Source organism: Neodiprion virginianus, chromosome 5, assembly GCF_021901495.1.
Source record: "Neodiprion virginianus isolate iyNeoVirg1 chromosome 5, iyNeoVirg1.1, whole genome shotgun sequence".
In the NCBI taxonomy this organism is placed as follows: Eukaryota; Metazoa; Arthropoda; class Insecta; order Hymenoptera; family Diprionidae; genus Neodiprion; species Neodiprion virginianus.
In genome coordinates, this window is record NC_060881.1 from 18,619,241 (window position 1) to 18,636,221 (window position 16,981).

General features: G+C 39.7%; 3 protein-coding genes across 3 annotated transcripts; 1 reads left to right on the forward strand and 2 right to left on the reverse strand.

Moving 5' to 3' along the window:
- Positions 1-87: 87 nt before the first annotated feature.
- LOC124306173 (ras-related GTP-binding protein C) lies at positions 88-5,812 on the reverse strand. The gene is made up of 8 exons (XM_046766482.1): positions 5,442-5,812; positions 5,054-5,202; positions 3,658-4,064; positions 3,195-3,331; positions 2,811-2,953; positions 2,584-2,732; positions 2,113-2,323; positions 88-332 (listed from the first exon to the last, which is right to left on the reverse strand). Exons 1-8 carry the CDS (start codon positions 5,442-5,444, stop codon positions 302-304), a joined length of 1,230 nt encoding a protein of 409 aa, XP_046622438.1. The 5' UTR covers positions 5,445-5,812; the 3' UTR covers positions 88-301.
- A 691-nt stretch (positions 5,813-6,503) lies between these two features.
- Positions 6,504-12,316, forward strand: LOC124306160 (WD repeat-containing protein 35). Its single transcript, XM_046766454.1, has one exon. The coding sequence runs from the start codon at positions 6,776-6,778 to the stop codon at positions 10,316-10,318; it is 3,543 nt and encodes a 1,180-aa protein (XP_046622410.1). The 5' UTR covers positions 6,504-6,775; the 3' UTR covers positions 10,319-12,316.
- Positions 12,317-14,019: 1,703 nt separating this feature from the next.
- LOC124305585 (uncharacterized) lies at positions 14,020-15,322 on the reverse strand. Its single transcript, XM_046765164.1, has 2 exons — positions 14,154-15,322; positions 14,020-14,026 (listed from the first exon to the last, which is right to left on the reverse strand). Exons 1-2 carry the CDS (start codon positions 15,320-15,322, stop codon positions 14,020-14,022), a joined length of 1,176 nt encoding a protein of 391 aa, XP_046621120.1.
- Between the last annotated feature and the right edge of the window lie 1,659 nt (positions 15,323-16,981).

Genomic DNA, 16,981 nt, shown 5'->3' on the forward strand with positions numbered 1-16,981 from the left:
AGGGGTAGACATTTTCCCTTCTCAACTATGTTCGAAAAGTTTTTTTTAATTATCGAAACCTGCATACAATTGTTTTTCGAATTTACCCAGTCTAGCGGTTCAACTGAGCGAACAAGTCAAGGCAGCAACGGAGTACGAACAAACGTTTTCCTACTTGCGCTGGTATCGGTACGAGGAACGTCTCAAGTTGTACGCCGTGAACTCTAGCGCAGATTCGCTCTGCGATGAACTGGACGAGTATATCAAAGGCATCGAAAGAGAGGAAGAGTCGGATTGGTGCGAAGGGACGAGTTTTAGAATTCTAGGTCGGAGCGAGTGAGGTGTCTATATGCCTGAATGTGAGAAGAGAAGACAAATCGTTGAAAAAAATTGTTTGGTTTATAATTTATTTGTTTTTTTTTTTTCTTTCTTTTTAAATATATTTTAACAATATACATTTCTATACAATTATTTTACACACCGAAGAAATATGACCGTTTGACGACAAAACTGCCGAACGCCATGTAAAATTTCTTCTTATTTTTTCTTTTCATTTAGTTGCCGTCGCGATGTTCAGGCAAGATGAATAAGACTGCAGGGTGTCTCCGCCTCAATTATTGAGGTTGGTTGACAACAAATTGCTACTTTTTATGGACTTTATTGTTTCATAAAATTATTAAAAAGTATTCATTTTTGTCTAACCAACTATCTTAAATACTCTAACATATTATAAAAAAAAAGTATTCTGAACAAAGACAAGGAACACCCTGCGTGGATATTTTCGATCCTGTAAGGCGAAAGACTGAAATATTCGTTTACCAGACAGATACAATTATGCAAATTGTGATCTCTGTGTTGTTTAATTTTCGAAGTATAAAACACAATGGCTAATTTGGTAATCTTTAACGCCTAGAACAGTGTTTTTCAATGTATGGGTCCCGATCCCCAGGGGAGTCGTCAACTCTTACTCGGGGGGTCATGATCGCAAGCCAGGTAAAAGTAATAAGCAGAAACGAAGTTTTGCGCGAAATCTTTTGATTTTAAAAATCCTTTGAAACCACTGACATAGTTTTATTATGAACCTAGGGGCTTGCTAGATTTGTTTTTACTTGTAAAGAGATGGCGAATTAAAGAATCGAAAAATGCTGGTATAGAAAAATTAATTATCTTTTCTAAGAAATCTGTGAAATACAATAAAAAAAAACGTATGATGTTACCTATGAAAAATTGATCATGAAATGTGCATTTGCGATTTTTTTTTTAACAGGCAGATAGATAAGCACATAGTTATAATCAGTTCACCTTCAGCTGTATTTGTCAAACGCTCGCACGTTTTCAGCCACTAGACAAGAATGAATCAACCGTTTACATAGAGACTGAAGTGTAAAGATATATTCGTTGTCTATGTTAAATAACATAGCCAATGAAATTTCTTTTATCAAAGCTACGTGCGCTATGAATATCTTTGGGAAAATGAATTAATATATTCCCTGTGTTTGCGATATCCTATTTTTTCGATATGGTCATTGTCAGCTTTCGGTACAAAACATGTTCCTGTAGTGTTCTGTTTCTTTCACTTTTTGCTGCTTTGTTGATGCGATGTTTATTAAAAGTGACCATGCGTCGGTATTAAAATTGATCCATCGGAAGGAAATGAAAAACAGTTGTTGTCTTGCAATTTCAAACCATGATTTTTGTTCCTTTACGTTGACTCCATTACACGTTATGAATAAATATGCATTGCTGATAAATCTCTCTCTCTCTCTTCATTACAGCAATAGATGAGAGTTGAATCCTAAATTTGTTGTTCCCGTATCAGAAATCGCGAATGTTTAGCTATCGGTATCAGTATCGTTCATTTATCCCCGTCGACGGATAAATAAGAGAATTTATTTTTTACCTTACTTATGCGATAAAACGATCTAGTTTTCTTTTCATTTTATTACTTTTTTGGTCAATTTAAAAATATCACCTACTCTATATATTACACAGCACATATATACATATAAGCGTGTATATATTTGTAAGGGAAACGACAAAGGTCTTTTTCTTTATCGAGGTAAGACAAAAACGTGTCTCTCCAGTTTTTTGCTTCACTCAAATTCGATTTCTTATTAGCTGAATCTTGCTTACCGAGGAATCGGTTCGCTCTGGGTTAAGGCAATGGTGCCATTTTGTCCGATCGCGTTTGTTTGCGGTACAGGAACATCGGTGGCAGATTCGTTGGCACTTACTGGGGACGTGGAATGATTGTTCATGCTGGCTGCTGCGAGCGCTTTGTTGCGAAGTTCAAAAACTTGCTGTATAGCTTTTCGGAAACATAAAAAGTTGTAGTCGATCACACCTGAAAAGCAAATACAGGCAGTGATTATGTGGTGAGGCTACAAATTCGAAAAGAACTGGCCAAAATATGTTGCACAATTTTTTTTTTCACTTTTCAGTGAGTTTCAAATCTTTTATAAAGTAAAAAATATTCATAAAAAGTATGTGAATAATTTAGGTTTTTGAAAATGGTAAGATCTAATCTGTTGGAAAAGTTTACAAAAGATATTGAAACAAGCGCAATGTGAAAAAGATTCATGTCTATTAATCAATTCTACTTACCTTGCCTGTCAAAATTGTTCTCGCGCAAAATGCAGACCAGTGCCAAGAATTTGTTTACTTCTCGCAGGTACAAAATTGTACCGTTATTGAGTTTGATTAAACTTGAGCTTTGATTGTCAAAAGCGGCAGCTTCGTGATCTTCCCTTAAACTGCAATTGTCGTAATTTTCGGATAGTTTTCACAAGAGAATTTTGAGTGTGAGAAGAAATTTATTGATTGCTACCAACCCGTAGATACACGATACGTCGATCACAACGTCTATCATATCACAGCAAAGCTCGTAACTTTGCATATCGACTGGTGAACTGTCCGTTGCTATGTATATCTTGGAAACAACGTCGAATAAAAAAGCCTTCTCAATTGCAGAGTTCTAAAAATAATCAAAACGAACCTCGTTATTTATATTACTCCTAAAGAATCTCAAATTCTTCCAAACTCGCGTAATTGATTAGAAAGTGACTAAAAAATTTTGAATCACTGTAAAACTTTAATACCAAGTTATATTTAGTAAAAGTTTTTCATATTCCGAACAGCTTTGAGGGCGATTCAATTTTTATGGAATTTCTGAGATGTATTCTGTTTAGATACGGTAGATAAATCGATAAATTTACCGATATAAGTATATTTAGGAGATTCTCAAGTGTTGGTAATTGCGGTATCAGTTTCTGAACCACTTTGCTGAACGCTTCGAATATGCTGTGGTCATATATTGATGTGAGATGAAAGCTCAGGTGAATTTGGTCGAATCCTGAAAGCAAAGAAATGGGATTAAATTCTAATTGACTAATAATCCAAACGACTAATCTCAAAATACCCTGACGTCTGCAGGTTTTTCACATCCAAAATTATAGTTTGACAGTTTGCTAAACTTAATGTATTTAACGAAGAAATTCAATCGATCATCACAAATTATATTTCATTCATCGTATACTTATTGGCGGAATCTTGGGGGGACTCCATATCTTAACAACAAATTATTCAACTTAATTGTTGCTGATTTTCCCTGAAATCTCTGATTCTCCAGTTTTTTAGGTAAACCGGAAACTCTGAAATGTAACAATCTTAACCACTCACCAGAATCGGCGAGGTCATCATTAGCTCGCGTATGAATATCTCGTTGCGTTTCCATTTTGTGATCATCTGAAAGGCCATCTACCTTGTGTATAAAGACTTCGAATTTTATGGCCTGATTAACTTTGTAAGCCTTCGTTACGGTCAGGTGCAATTTGTTCAATGCCTCCATGTAATCATCTTGAGCATCTATGACAAATACCAATGCTCCGCAACCGCCGAATATCATGTCGCTGTCGAAAGTTGGATCGAAGAAATCTATTTGCCCTGGAAAGTCCCATATTTGGAACTGGACAAAACTCGAGTTGCTTATGTCATCTTTGATTATCTTATTTGTACTTTCTAGAAACAGCGTCTCGTTTGGTGACATTTTGTGAAAAACGACCTTCTGTATCGATGATTTACCGCTCCTGAAAGAAAGCCGACTAATTTTTCACGAGATAATGAATTTTTCAATAGTGCAATCAGCCACGAAATCATGAAGCACTGCGTGAAATATAAGTTGATCAGAAATCTGTTTTTTCTTCTCTACTGAATTTAAAATAGCTCTAAAAATCAACATTCTGAATCTCCAATCTGACTATAATTCATAAAAAATGTAATTCCATAAAGCCATATGCAATTGCAGTTGATAACGTCAAAGTAACGGTATGTTGATAGAACAGTAACTGCTTTGCAACTGTAGCATAACTTCGAAGGATTTGAATTTGCCACTGGATTTTAGACAGTCCAAAAGTTGCAAAATAGTGTTTTCACGAAAATGCATCGTTACAGTATCGTTGCAAACTTTAACCTGATAACAGAATTTGGTAAATCAGTAGAATAATCAAAGTTACTGACTCTCCTTATCTTTGAAATCATGAGCTCGTGAGAACTTTCAACTGATGGCATATGTACTTTGAACTTTCTTTGTTAGAACCTTGACTGATGTCTCAGAAACAGTACAAAGCAGCGCATACAGCAATGACAATTGATTATTTGTATTTTTATTGGATACGATGTATCTCTCAAAGTATTTCATCTCACAAATTAGGACTTGATAGAACGAATCTTCAGTTGGTATTATTAAGATAATGAAAAATTGAAACAAGTACTGCTTTGTAAACTTGGAATGACTTTAAGGTACTTGACTATTCTAAAATGTGTATATGTCTCACTTTATCATTATTTATCGAATTCGGACAATCCAAAAATTGTGAAACACCGAGTTTTTTCAAAAATACATTTTTACAAGAATGGCCCGAACTTCAATTTCACTCGATATTTCTGATTCCAGCTTTTAAATTCCGTTGAAACTCGACTGACGATAATGCTTGACCACTGTCATCTCGCGACAGAATTTTCCCTGCCTGCATATGTCCGACAAGTGCAGCAAAGCTTGTTCGGACTTGGAACTCACCTTCTTAATCCCATGAGCAATATTCTAGGCTTCTGATCACCGGCCAAGGGACCGACCGGTCCGTCACCTTCACCGTCGAACGGTGTGTAGCCAAAGTCCTTCGGAAAGGATCCGACGTCGTAGCCGGTTTGATATTGATCGTCATCGTCCTACGAATGGAAGATTAAGAGGATCGAAATCAGAACTCGGGCCGTTAAGCCAGTTGTTTTATCATGTTGAATAGGGAGGGATAGCAAAAAATATTGATTCGTTTAGCGACAAATATAGCCACGCTACATATTTCGGCCTCTGGGCAAAAGTTGTGACGACTTAGCAAGTGAATACAATTATCTAGTAGACTATCATTTGTTATTTTGTACGTTTCATAGATTCGTGTATCTACACTTACCATATCTCGTTATTCCAGAATGAGAAATAGGTGTGTGCAGTTAATCTTGACCAGTTACTTATACTGTATTGTGCCCGAGTATCGCTTGGGTTCTTATCTGTTTTAATTTTTGTTTTTTCTTCTTCACCCTCTTTATTTTATATGATTTCTCAACTATGAATCCAACAATAGATACATGCAGTGGCTATAAACGCTTTTATCACCGCTCTACTTGTTACTGCCCACTGGTTGCTGTCCTCGCTCCTCGGTGCTGTAGGTTGTCAGTTTATATCAAGTTTTTGTGACAAGCACTAAATCAACGGACTCTACAAATCGCACGAATCGCTGATATACTGTGACCGTAGTCACTGATATATTGTGTGTGAAATGTGGATAAATAATACATAAAATACATATATATATGTATACATGGTTGTGTCGTCAGTGCGATACGTATTATCACGTAACCGAACTTCGAATTGTCAACACGGTGGCAGCACATGAGACAAAATACCTTTTTAATTTTAATATTCGCTTGCATTTATACGATCCAACGTACATGTTTACCGATCCTCATTTGTATTCTTGATCACAATTGGCCAACTTATCATGTTATTAATGGACAAATGATAATCGGATAAAATATGTGCGTGTTACATATTCTCAGTTGCCAAAACAGGGATGAAACTTGAATTAATTAAATACAGATAGATAGACTGATTAGATTATTTTTAAATTACCCGGATGTAATATTTCCATTAAATAACCTGATAAATATTTACGGTCGGTGCTCTAAAGTTTGGAAAAGCGATGAAACAAAAATACAAAATGGGATTCGCTGAATCATTTTCAAATTTAAACATCATACTCAAATTTAAATATCATTCGGAATTTTAAATCATTTCTCAAATTTGGAAGAGAATCTATAACTCCGGTGAAGAAAAGAATGCAAAATATGACTTCGAGGATTTGTCGGTAAGACAGTAAGCTTGATATCTCCACTCACTGAATCCCCCGTCTAGCAATATGTTCATCTATGACCGAGTTATAATTTCATCGTTCATTGTAAACGCGCCGTGAAGTTGGGTAAAGTGTCAACAAGCTCGGCCGACGTCAGTTTGTTTTCGTCAGCCGTCAATATTATGCCCGAGGACGTTAAACGTTTAGAAGAATCGGACTTTTTCAACCGTCTCAAGTGAAAGTCGGGGCAATTACGACCGTGTCTTAACGATGTCACTCAGAAACTAATCGTACCGAAAAGTAATTAACCTCCAAAGGTAAACGAACCCTTGTACGCTCATAACTAAAAAAAAAAAATCAAACAAACAAGAAACGCGTAACAAACACAACCAACAATGTTCGTATACCTGAGTAAGAAAATAGCTATACCGAACAACTTCCGATTGAACTGCATGGCCTGGAACCAGCAACAAGGCTTTATCGCCGTGGGTGGCGAAGATGGCCTCCTGAAGGTCCTGAGGGTAGATTCAAGCACCGGAGGCCCGACATCGTCCACCTCGAAGAACTTGGGCTTGGCGGCGGCGAGCAATCTGAGTATGAACCAGACGCTTGAAGGCCACAATGGTCATGTCCAGGTCGTGATATGGAACGAGGAGCACCAGAAGCTGACGTCGAGTGACCAGCACGGCGTAATAATAGTCTGGATGCTGTACAAGGGTTCGTGGTACGAGGAGATGATAAATAACCGCAACAAGTCGGTGGTGAAGGGAATGGCGTGGAGCTCGGACGGTCAGAAGATCTGCATCGTTTACGAGGATGGAGCCGTGATCGTCGGATCCGTCGACGGCAATCGAATCTGGGGCAAGGAATTGAAAAACACGCTCTTGACGGGAGTCCAATGGTCTCCCGACGGAAAGCTGCTGCTCTTTAGCGTGAAGAACGGTGAAGTCCACCTCTACGACAACCAGGGTATATTCCTGATGAAGCTTAACATGGTTCCGCTGAGTGTCACCAAGCCGCAAAGTGTCGTGGCGCTGGACTGGTACGACGGAAAAAACGGCCTCGTCGCGACTGACGCGCCCTCTCTGATCGTCTGCTACCAAAGTGGGAAGATTCAGCTGATGCGAGGCGAGAACGACGACCGACCGGCACTCCTTGACACTGGAATGACCGTCGCTTGGTGCTGTTGGAACCACTGTGGCTCGCTCTTCGCCGTCGCCGGAATGATGCCGACGCTAGTCGGTGGGGAGACCAGGGAGTCGAATTTCGTCCAATTTTACACGCCATTTGGGGAGCTAGTCAGGACGCTGAAGGTACCAGGAAGAGAAGTAACCTCCTGCGCTTGGGAGGGCGGCTCGCTGAGACTCGCGCTCTCGGTCGACTCGCACATCTACTTCGCGAACATCAGACTGGACTACAAGTGGACCTACTTTGGGGGGACCGTGGTATTTTCCAGCGAGAAGCTGACCCGGGACGGGATATGTGTCACCTTCTGGAACGCCGAAGGAAATTTGACGTACACTAAACACGTCAGGGCTTTGATATCGGTCGCGTCGTTCGGTGAGCACTGCGTACTTGCCGTGAAGAACGACTCCGGGCAGGTGAGCGAGCCCTACGCGCTTCTGGTCTGCAATACGATCGCTACTCCGATCGACGTCAAGCACCTGCATACGGAGCCGTTGTGGGTGGCAATGACCGGAAACGTAGTGATAGTTGCTTCACGGGACAATTTTACGCTCTGGAGTTTCAGAATGCCCAGAAACTCGGCGTTGAATTCTGGGCGGACCAGAAGAGATCGAACTTATCACATCGACGACACTCCTACGGGGGTTACGGAGGTCATTCAGGATCTGGACAGAGACAGAGCCTTCGAAGCTCCGCTGAACACAAAGCCGACTCTGGACCCAATCTGCTGTATGGTTGCGACGGAGAAAGTTTTGCTTCTAGGAAGAGAATCGGGGATGATTCAGCGGTACTCGCTGCCCCAGGTAACGCTGACAAACCGATACGCGACTGCCTCGAAGCCCTGCAAGCTCGCCGTGAATTCCAACTCCACGAGAGCTTCGATCATTGATACAGTCGGGATCCTAACGATGCTGGATCTAGAGCCAGCTAAAAATGGTACCGGTGACGAGGAAGACGTTAGAAAGTTCGAGCGCAAGGATGTCTGGGCGATGTGCTGGGCTCAGGATAACCCCTCGCTGCTTGCTATCATGGAGAAGACCAGAATGTACGTTTTAAGGGGACTTGATCCCGAGGAGCCAATATCCTGCTCGGGGTACATATGCAGCTTCCAGGATCTGGAGATACGCTGTGTTCTCTTGGACGAGCTAATGCAGAAGCCTGAAGAAACGCGACGCGAATTGATCGTTGATTTGGAAGTCAAGTCGCTGCGTGACACCAGGGAACTACTTTCCAAGGTCGGTCTCAAGGAGGCGAACAGCTTCATTCAGGACAATCCGCACCCCAGACTCTGGCGCCTTCTCGCCGAATCAGCGCTAAAGTATTTGGACCTCGAGACGGCTGAGAACGCGATGGTGCGCTGCGCCGATTACCTTGGAATTCAATTCATAAAAAGACTACGAAACGTGCACAATGACCAGCTGAAGAAGGCGGAAGTCGCCGCGTTCCTGGGGGACTATGACAACGCGGAGAAGCTTTACCTGGACTTGGACCGCAGGGATTTAGCGATAACTTTGCGTCAGAAGTTGGGTGATTATTTCCGCGTGATCCAGTTAATGAAGATGGGAATCGGTGGGTCGGACAAGCAGATGGAGCACGCATTCAACAAGATCGGCGACTTCTTTGCCGAGAGACAGAACTGGGAGAGCGCAAGGGAGTATTACGAGAAGGGCAGCAACACGGAGAGGCTCATCCAGTGCTACTACAAGCTCGAAGAGTACCACCAACTCGCTGGAACGATAGAGCAGCTACCGGACAAAAGTCCGCTGCTCAAAACCGTCGGCAAGATGCTCGCGTCGGTCGGAATGTGCCCTCAGGCTGTCCTGGCGTACGTAAAGTACGGAGATGTTAAGCTGGCCGTGGACACCTGTGTGCGTTTGAACCATTGGGACCAGGCGGTGGAGTTGGCCAAGACGTACAAGATGGCGCAGATAGGTGAGCTGCTGAACAAGTATGCGAGCCATCTTCTGGGCAATGGAAAAATGCTACAGGCTGTGGAACTATACCGGAAGGCGAACCACCATCTGGAGGCGGCGAAGCTGCTGTTCGCGCTTGCTGAGGAGCAGGCGAAGCTCAGAACGAATCCAGTGAGGACGAAGAAGATCTACGTGTTGGCCGCTCTCCTCGTCGAAGACCACTTGAAAGGCGCACCGGCGGCGAAGGCGGGCCGAAGTAACGTTGTCATGGGACTCACAGAGAGCAACGAGGACACCAAGGTCATTGAGAGGGCCTGGCGAGGCGCCGAAGCCTTCCACTTTCTGCTCCTGGCCCACAGGCAGCTTTACGACGGACAGCCAGACGCCGCAATGAAGACCTCGTTGCGGCTCAGAGAGTACGAGGACGTCATTGACGCCGAAGACATTTACTGCCTCCTGGCGCTCTCGAGCTGCATTAATCGCGCCTTCGCCGCGTGTTCGAAGGCCTTCATAAGGCTCGAGGCTATGGAAAAGATCGGCCACGCGAAGAGGGAGGATTACGAGGAACTCGCGTTGGCCATTTTCACTAAGTACAGTCCAAAAGACTCGCGGAACGCCAAGTCGGAGTGCGTCAATTGCGAGACTCTCGTTCCTGACTGGTGCGTCGCTTGTCCAAACTGCGCGACGAGATTTCCAGGTTGCGTTATATCTGGAAAACCTCTGATGGATCTCGCCAATGCCTGGGTCTGCAGCGTGTGCCGGCATCATGCCGCCACTGAACGCGACATCATCAATGTCAACGCTTGCCCGCTTTGTCACAGTGTTATTACTTATATGTAGAGCGTAGTACGTTATTTGATCGCGATTTATTGCGTAGTCTTAGGTTTATATTCAATCTTGCCATTGAGGAGGTTTGTTGGCCAAAAATTGATGATTTTCACCAAATTTGTAACGAGATAGTCGCACATTGTGTATTGGTCGGGTTATTTCATTCGTATGCTGCAAAGATCTTTAAGGAGAGCTTCCGATGACATTACCAAGTTCGCAATCTTCAATAGAATTACATGCGCATAAGTCTATTTGATTTAGGCCCTTAAAAACCACGAATAATCATTTAATAACCGCAAAAATGTTTCTGGTAACGCATGTTTTGGTCTTTGTTAGGTTCTAGACTACTTACTCTTATTTATTTTGAGTAAGAAATGTCGGGCTGTCACATAGACTTGTTTTAGGATTCTTGGCATCCATACGAAGAATGCCTAGGATCGTTTTTATTTTATTATGGCCCCAAATCTGAAAGACAAAATTAATACCCACACTTTACACTTTCTCTTCAGTTTCTTTTTTATTTCCATGAAACCAAGTATTCATAACTTCTTCCTATTTTTCGTCGTATTCCATGAACTATACGAAGAATACCTAACATTGGTAAATTTTTTTCGAATCCTATTTCCAGAACATGAGTTTTAATTTGTTTTTTCAGATTTGAGGGCATGAAAAAGTAGAAGCGATTTTGTGAATTCTTTTATGGGTGCTAGGCATCCTAAAAAAATCAATGTGACAGTTCAACATCTTGATCAGAAAAATAAAAAAATGAAAATTAGAGCGAGAAGTATGGAACCTATCAAAGACCAGAATACGTATCACCAAAAACATTTTTTCGGTTTCGAGATGGTTGTTCGTGGTTTTTGAGGTCCAAAACAAGTAGCCCAATGGGCATTTAGCTCTATTGAAAAATACCCGACTTAGGATTTGATAGGATAGGACTTAGCAATTGCATTGGAGGCTTCGCTTAAAACTATGAAGATCGAAAATAATGGGCTTATGTGAACCAAGCTTGGATATCATTGGTACCTTTCGAGTCGCTTTAAAGTTGTAAACAATCTAATGGGTAGATTCATTCGATTTTACTTCTATGTTAAACAGCTCACTTTATTCAGGGGACTTTGTTCCGCAAAATTACTCAAACAGATTTTCTTTCTTTATAAAAATGTGCATATTGACATCGGCCGAAAGAGTTATTATTGAAGAACAAGTTTTTGATTATAGCTTTCTTGAGAGATTCAATTGATTCTGTTATACCGATGATTTATACCCTTCGACGATACAAAGTTGAAGTTGATAACGCTACGATAACGGATCATTGAGAAATATTAGCTGTAAAATGCGTTTCAGATAATTATGTTGCCAGATATCAATTCTTCTGAAAAACTCACCGTTGCATTAGAATTCAATTCTTGTACATCTGATTTTTCTGTGATATATCCGAATATACAGTTAGCTAAAAGTAAAGCGTTATAACTTTTAAGTTGGAATAACTTGAGAAACAGAAATTTATTAGTTCCGGAATCTAATCAAAAAATAATGAGGCCTACAATTCACTCGGACATAGTTATTTAGCTCATTTACAAAGCAATGATAAATTGGGACTCGCGCATATCAACGGTTTTCAATATGCTCTTAACTTAATCATATGTGTACTAAAAGCCTTAGAAATGGGTAAATCAAATGAGTTGGATTCATTTTTTTGAAACAGCTATTCGTTAAGAAATCATTTCAAGTAGAAGACTGATTAAAAACTTAACTACAAATCTTATATGTTGGAATTATGAAGTGAATTTGTAACAAAACAAAAAGAGCTATCTTAACGTGACAAATTATCTGAAATTTGTTCCTCAGTACATTTGTAACAAAACCGATTCTTGGGTCTCGGCTTCTGATAAGTTATATTATATATCGAGACGGACAATTAATTTTTCTTGACGTAGTTAAGAGCAATAAGAACAGATCTGAATTTTGTACAAAACGAAGTATTTTTCATAGTGATCTGAAATCAATGAAACATACTTCAATATTTTCGGTTTTCGAAAATTCATTTCGGAGCTATGAATCTTTTCGTTTCAATTTCTTTTCATACGTTCATTGTAGAGACTTCGAAATTTTTTTCAATAGAACAATTCTTTTCAGTTATCTGAACTTTAAAAAACCTGAAACTTTAGTATTATAATAACTGTTAATGAATCGTGTTGTAATATGGTTAGTGATTATAATTATTATCATTTTTTTGAATAGGTACTATAAAAGTAGTTAGTAAATTATGTACAACATATTGTATAGGGAAAAAGAGTGTTTTAGTACAAAGAGAATTCGTTCCGTCCAATCAGTACTAACTAACAAATTGTTTATTATACATTTAATGTTCACATATATGGGTATATATATACATATATGTGTATATATTGTATATGCATTTTACATGTATACACGATTAAAAATAAATGAACGATTATGCATTTTTCATGATTATCTAATGGAAATGTTGGCTGCCTGTATTATGTATTATAAAGACGATTTTTCTTGACCTTGATGACTTGTTGATTAATGTTGTTCTTGGATATGAAGGTCACAACTCAAAACACTTTTTTATAGTGTTAACGTTTCAGCCCTGATGGGGGCCCTCCTCAGAACCAATTTATTTAAACATCTGTCACGAACAAAAATAATAAAATAATGTACAACTCCGTTATAACAAAATTAAACATAAGTGGTTTAGATAATAAGCAAGGATGTTTATGCAGATATAAATGAGAGGAATTACCTAGTGTGGGATGATACTTTCAATTACAGCAGACAGGGAACACTATTAAGTAGTGAATGCGTGTTGGTAAATAGAAACAATAAAAAACAAAAACCGAAACACACTGCGATCGCGATACGTAGTTCCCAAGACTTCATCCTTGTTGTTAATTTGGTAAAATAAAACACACAGCCGTTACAGGTTTAAATCAAGAGCACATTTGCACATGTGGAACGTCCAGTGTGTAGTGGGGGGAGATCGATATCGATAGTTATCAGAGTAAACGCAGAGTCAACGGGTTAAAAGGAAACCAAAATTTTGTTAAGAAGGTAAAATCGAGAGCAAGCTCAGTCGGTAATGGATAATTACAATGGTTGTATCACAGAGGTGTAAATAGTACTCAGATGTTCGATGTCTTGTCTTCGGTTGACAGAATTGGGATGTGCAACAATATTGCACATTTCTAACAATAGCCTATTGTAATACAATGGTTCAACGTCAATAATGCTGGCTTGAGAATAATTGAAAGAGTGGTCGAAATCGATGGCATGCCTCGTCAGTGCAATATAATTATCCTCGTGTTCATGGATATTGCGTTTATGCTCGGTTATCCTGGTGTGTAGTTGCCTACTTGTTTGGCCTATGTAGGACATGTTGCATTGGTTGCAGGGAATTTTGTAAACTACACCAGAACGCATACCCAGGAGTGAGGGGTCCTTACCCGAATCAAACATAGAGGATAGATCATGTGCAAATTTACCCACAAATTGAATTTTGTACTTAAAGAATGTTCTGTTGAGCGACTCAAACAACCCCGCAACGTATGGGATGGAAATATAGTTTTTTTGATTAGCTTGTGCAGCAGATGCATCGATATTATTGTTGGAGCTAGTCGATGACAAGATGGAATCGTATTTGAACTGTATATGCTTGTTGAGCAGACGAGATGGATAGTCATTTTTACTTAGTACCTGCTGAATCAAGGACATATTTTTGTTATGAAATTCCATACTTGAGAGTCGGATCGCTCTATCAACCAAGCAATGAATCGTTCCAATTTTGTAAGATCTGGGATGGTGAGAATGGAAATTTAAATACCTTTGTGACCAGGTATGAAACCAATCTGTTTTGATGAGCTGGTTATCATTAATGATCAAGACATCTAAAAAGCTAATTCGATGATTAAACTCTATTTCAGAGGTAAATTGTAATCTCGGATGGAATTGGTTGAAGACAGATAGCATTTCTGCAACTTTATCCGAAGGGACAGCTGTGATTATGTCATCTACATATCTGAAATAGAATGAAGGCTTGAAGTCCAGTTTGTTGAGACAATATTGTTCAAGATCATCCAAAACCAAATCCGACAAAATTGGAGAGAGCGGCGAGCCCATCGGTAAACCATAAATTTGAGCATATATGTTCTGATTAAATTTGAATATGGCAGCCTTAAAACAGATGTGTAATGCTTTTATGAGTTCATCAAGTGGGACAGGAATTTTGTCCACCAACTGATGCCAACGCTGTTTCACGGCGTTGATTGCAAGATCTTGTGGAACATTTGTAAACAATGACACAACATCCAGCGAAACTAATACATGATCAGGTGGGAGACGAAAGTACCTGATAGCATTAACAAGAGCAAAACTATCTCTTACACGTGACAAGGGAGGGACGATGTTGTTACCAATACATTGACTGAGGAAGCGAGCTAGATTGATAGTCGGACTATCTGTGAACGAAACTATAATTCTTACCGGTGTATACGGTTTATGAATTTTAGGTAGCCCGTAGGCTCTAGGTGGTAAACAATCAGTTTTTGCGATTTGACGTCTAAGTTGATCCGAGATGAGTTTACTTTTAGACCAATCCATTGTTAGTTTTTTAACTTCCTGTTGCAAGGTACAGGTAAGATCGTATCTAACAACTTTGTAGGAGTTGTTGTTGGAGAGTTGTTGCAACATTTTTTCCTCGTACAATTGTTTGTTCATCACAATAGTCGTGTTTCCCTTGTCTGCCTTCAAGAAAAGGAAATCCTGGTTATTATTTTGAAAGATCTTAGTTTCTTTAATTTTATGAAGGATATTCTTGTCAGCGTGAATGACAGAAGGGGTGTTGATGAACTTTTTTATGGCGTTGGTAAAATCTTGGCGGGCCGTATTGCGGCAATCAGAAGGAATGAAAGAAATCTTTGATTCGAAATAAGAGATAAGTTTGTTGGTTGGGATGCGGTGGGGCTTACAAGGAATGCCATATTTGGGTCCCATTTTTAGAACGTCAGTAACATTGACAGGAATTTCCGTATTGCTAAGGTTCACAATCCAATTTTCAAAGGTCGAGTCAATTGGATTGGAAGTGGGACGTTTTTTGTTATTAATAAGATTAGCTAACTTGTTGATGATAGACGCCTTGTGAGCATTGAAAGCCGGTTCCAATTTCAGGTGTTGTGTGTCGAAAAATTTTTTTGACACTTCAACAGGTCATTCTATTAAAATATCGTTCTCAAGTGACAGCAAAATATTTTGATATTTGATGATGGCCGCAGAGCGTCACTAATCTCGAGATTAAGCAACGACCTTTGAAATTTGTGTACATTATGTTGGTAAACAGTTGAATCAGCTTTTTAGATGTCTTGATCATTAATGATAACCAGCTCATCAAAACAGATTGGTTTCATACCTGGTCACAAAGGTATTTAAATTTCCATTCTCACCATCCCAGATCTTACAAAATTGGAACGATTCATTGCTTGGTTGATAGAGCGATCCGACTCTCAAGTATGGAATTTCATAACAAAAATATGTCCTTGATTCAGCAGGTACTAAGTAAAAATGACTATCCATCTCGTCTGCTCAACAAGCATATACAGTTCAAATACGATTCCATCTTGTCATCGACTAGCTCCAACAATAATATCGATGCATCTGCTGCACAAGCTAATCAAAAAAACTATATTTCCATCCCATACGTTGCGGGGTTGTTTGAGTCGCTCAACAGAACATTCTTTAAGTACAAAATTCAATTTGTGGGTAAATTTGCACATGATCTATCCTCTATGTTTGATTCGGGTAAGGACCCCTCACTCCTGGGTATGCGTTCTGGTGTAGTTTACAAAATTCCCTGCAACCAATGCAACATGTCCTACATAGGCCAAACAAGTAGGCAACTACACACCAGGATAACCGAGCATAAACGCAATATCCATGAACACGAGGATAATTATATTGCACTGACGAGGCATGCCATCGATTTCGACCACTCTTTCAATTATTCTCAAGCCAGCATTATTGACGTTGAACCATTGTATTACAATAGGCTATTGTTAGAAATGTGCAATATTGTTGCACATCCCAATTCTGTCAACCGAAGACAAGACATCGAACATCTGAGTACTATTTACACCTCTGTGATACAACCATTGTAATTATCCATTACCGACTGAGCTTGCTCTCGATTTTACCTTCTTAACAAAATTTTGGTTTCCTTTTAACCCGTTGACTCTGCGTTTACTCTGATAACTATCGATATCGATCTCCCCCCACTACACACTGGACGTTCCACATGTGCAAATGTGCTCTTGATTTAAACCTGTAACGGCTGTGTGTTTTATTTTACCAAATTAACAACAAGGATGAAGTCTTGGGAACTACGTATCGCGATCGCAGTGTGTTTCGGTTTTTGTTTTTTATTGTTTCTATTTACCAACACGCATTCACTACTTAATAGTGTTCCCTGTCTGCTGTAATTGAAAGTATCATCCCACACTAGGTAATTCCTCTCATTTATATCTGCATAAACATCCTTGCTTATTATCTAAACCACTTATGTTTAATTTTGTTATAACGGAGTTGTACATTATTTTATTATTTTTGTTCGTGACAGATGTTTAAATAAATTGGTTCTGAGGAGGGCCCCCATCAGGGCTG

Excerpts from the sequence above, each read along its gene's own strand:
- LOC124306173 (XM_046766482.1), bottom strand. Across the intron at positions 2,733-2,810 it reads GACGTATCGTGTATCTACGG|TTTAAGGGAAGATCACGAAG; the intron begins GTTGGTAGCAAT and ends CGACAATTGCAG. Across the intron at positions 333-2,112 it reads CAGAGCGAACCGATTCCTCG|GCATATAGACACCTCACTCG; the intron begins GTAAGCAAGATT and ends TCTCACATTCAG.
- LOC124306160 (XM_046766454.1), top strand. The coding sequence starts at position 6,776 with ATGTTCGTATACCTGAGTAAGAAAATAGCTATACCGAACAACTTCCGA.
- LOC124305585 (XM_046765164.1), bottom strand. The coding sequence starts at position 15,322 with ATGGGACCCAAATATGGCATTCCTTGTAAGCCCCACCGCATCCCAACC.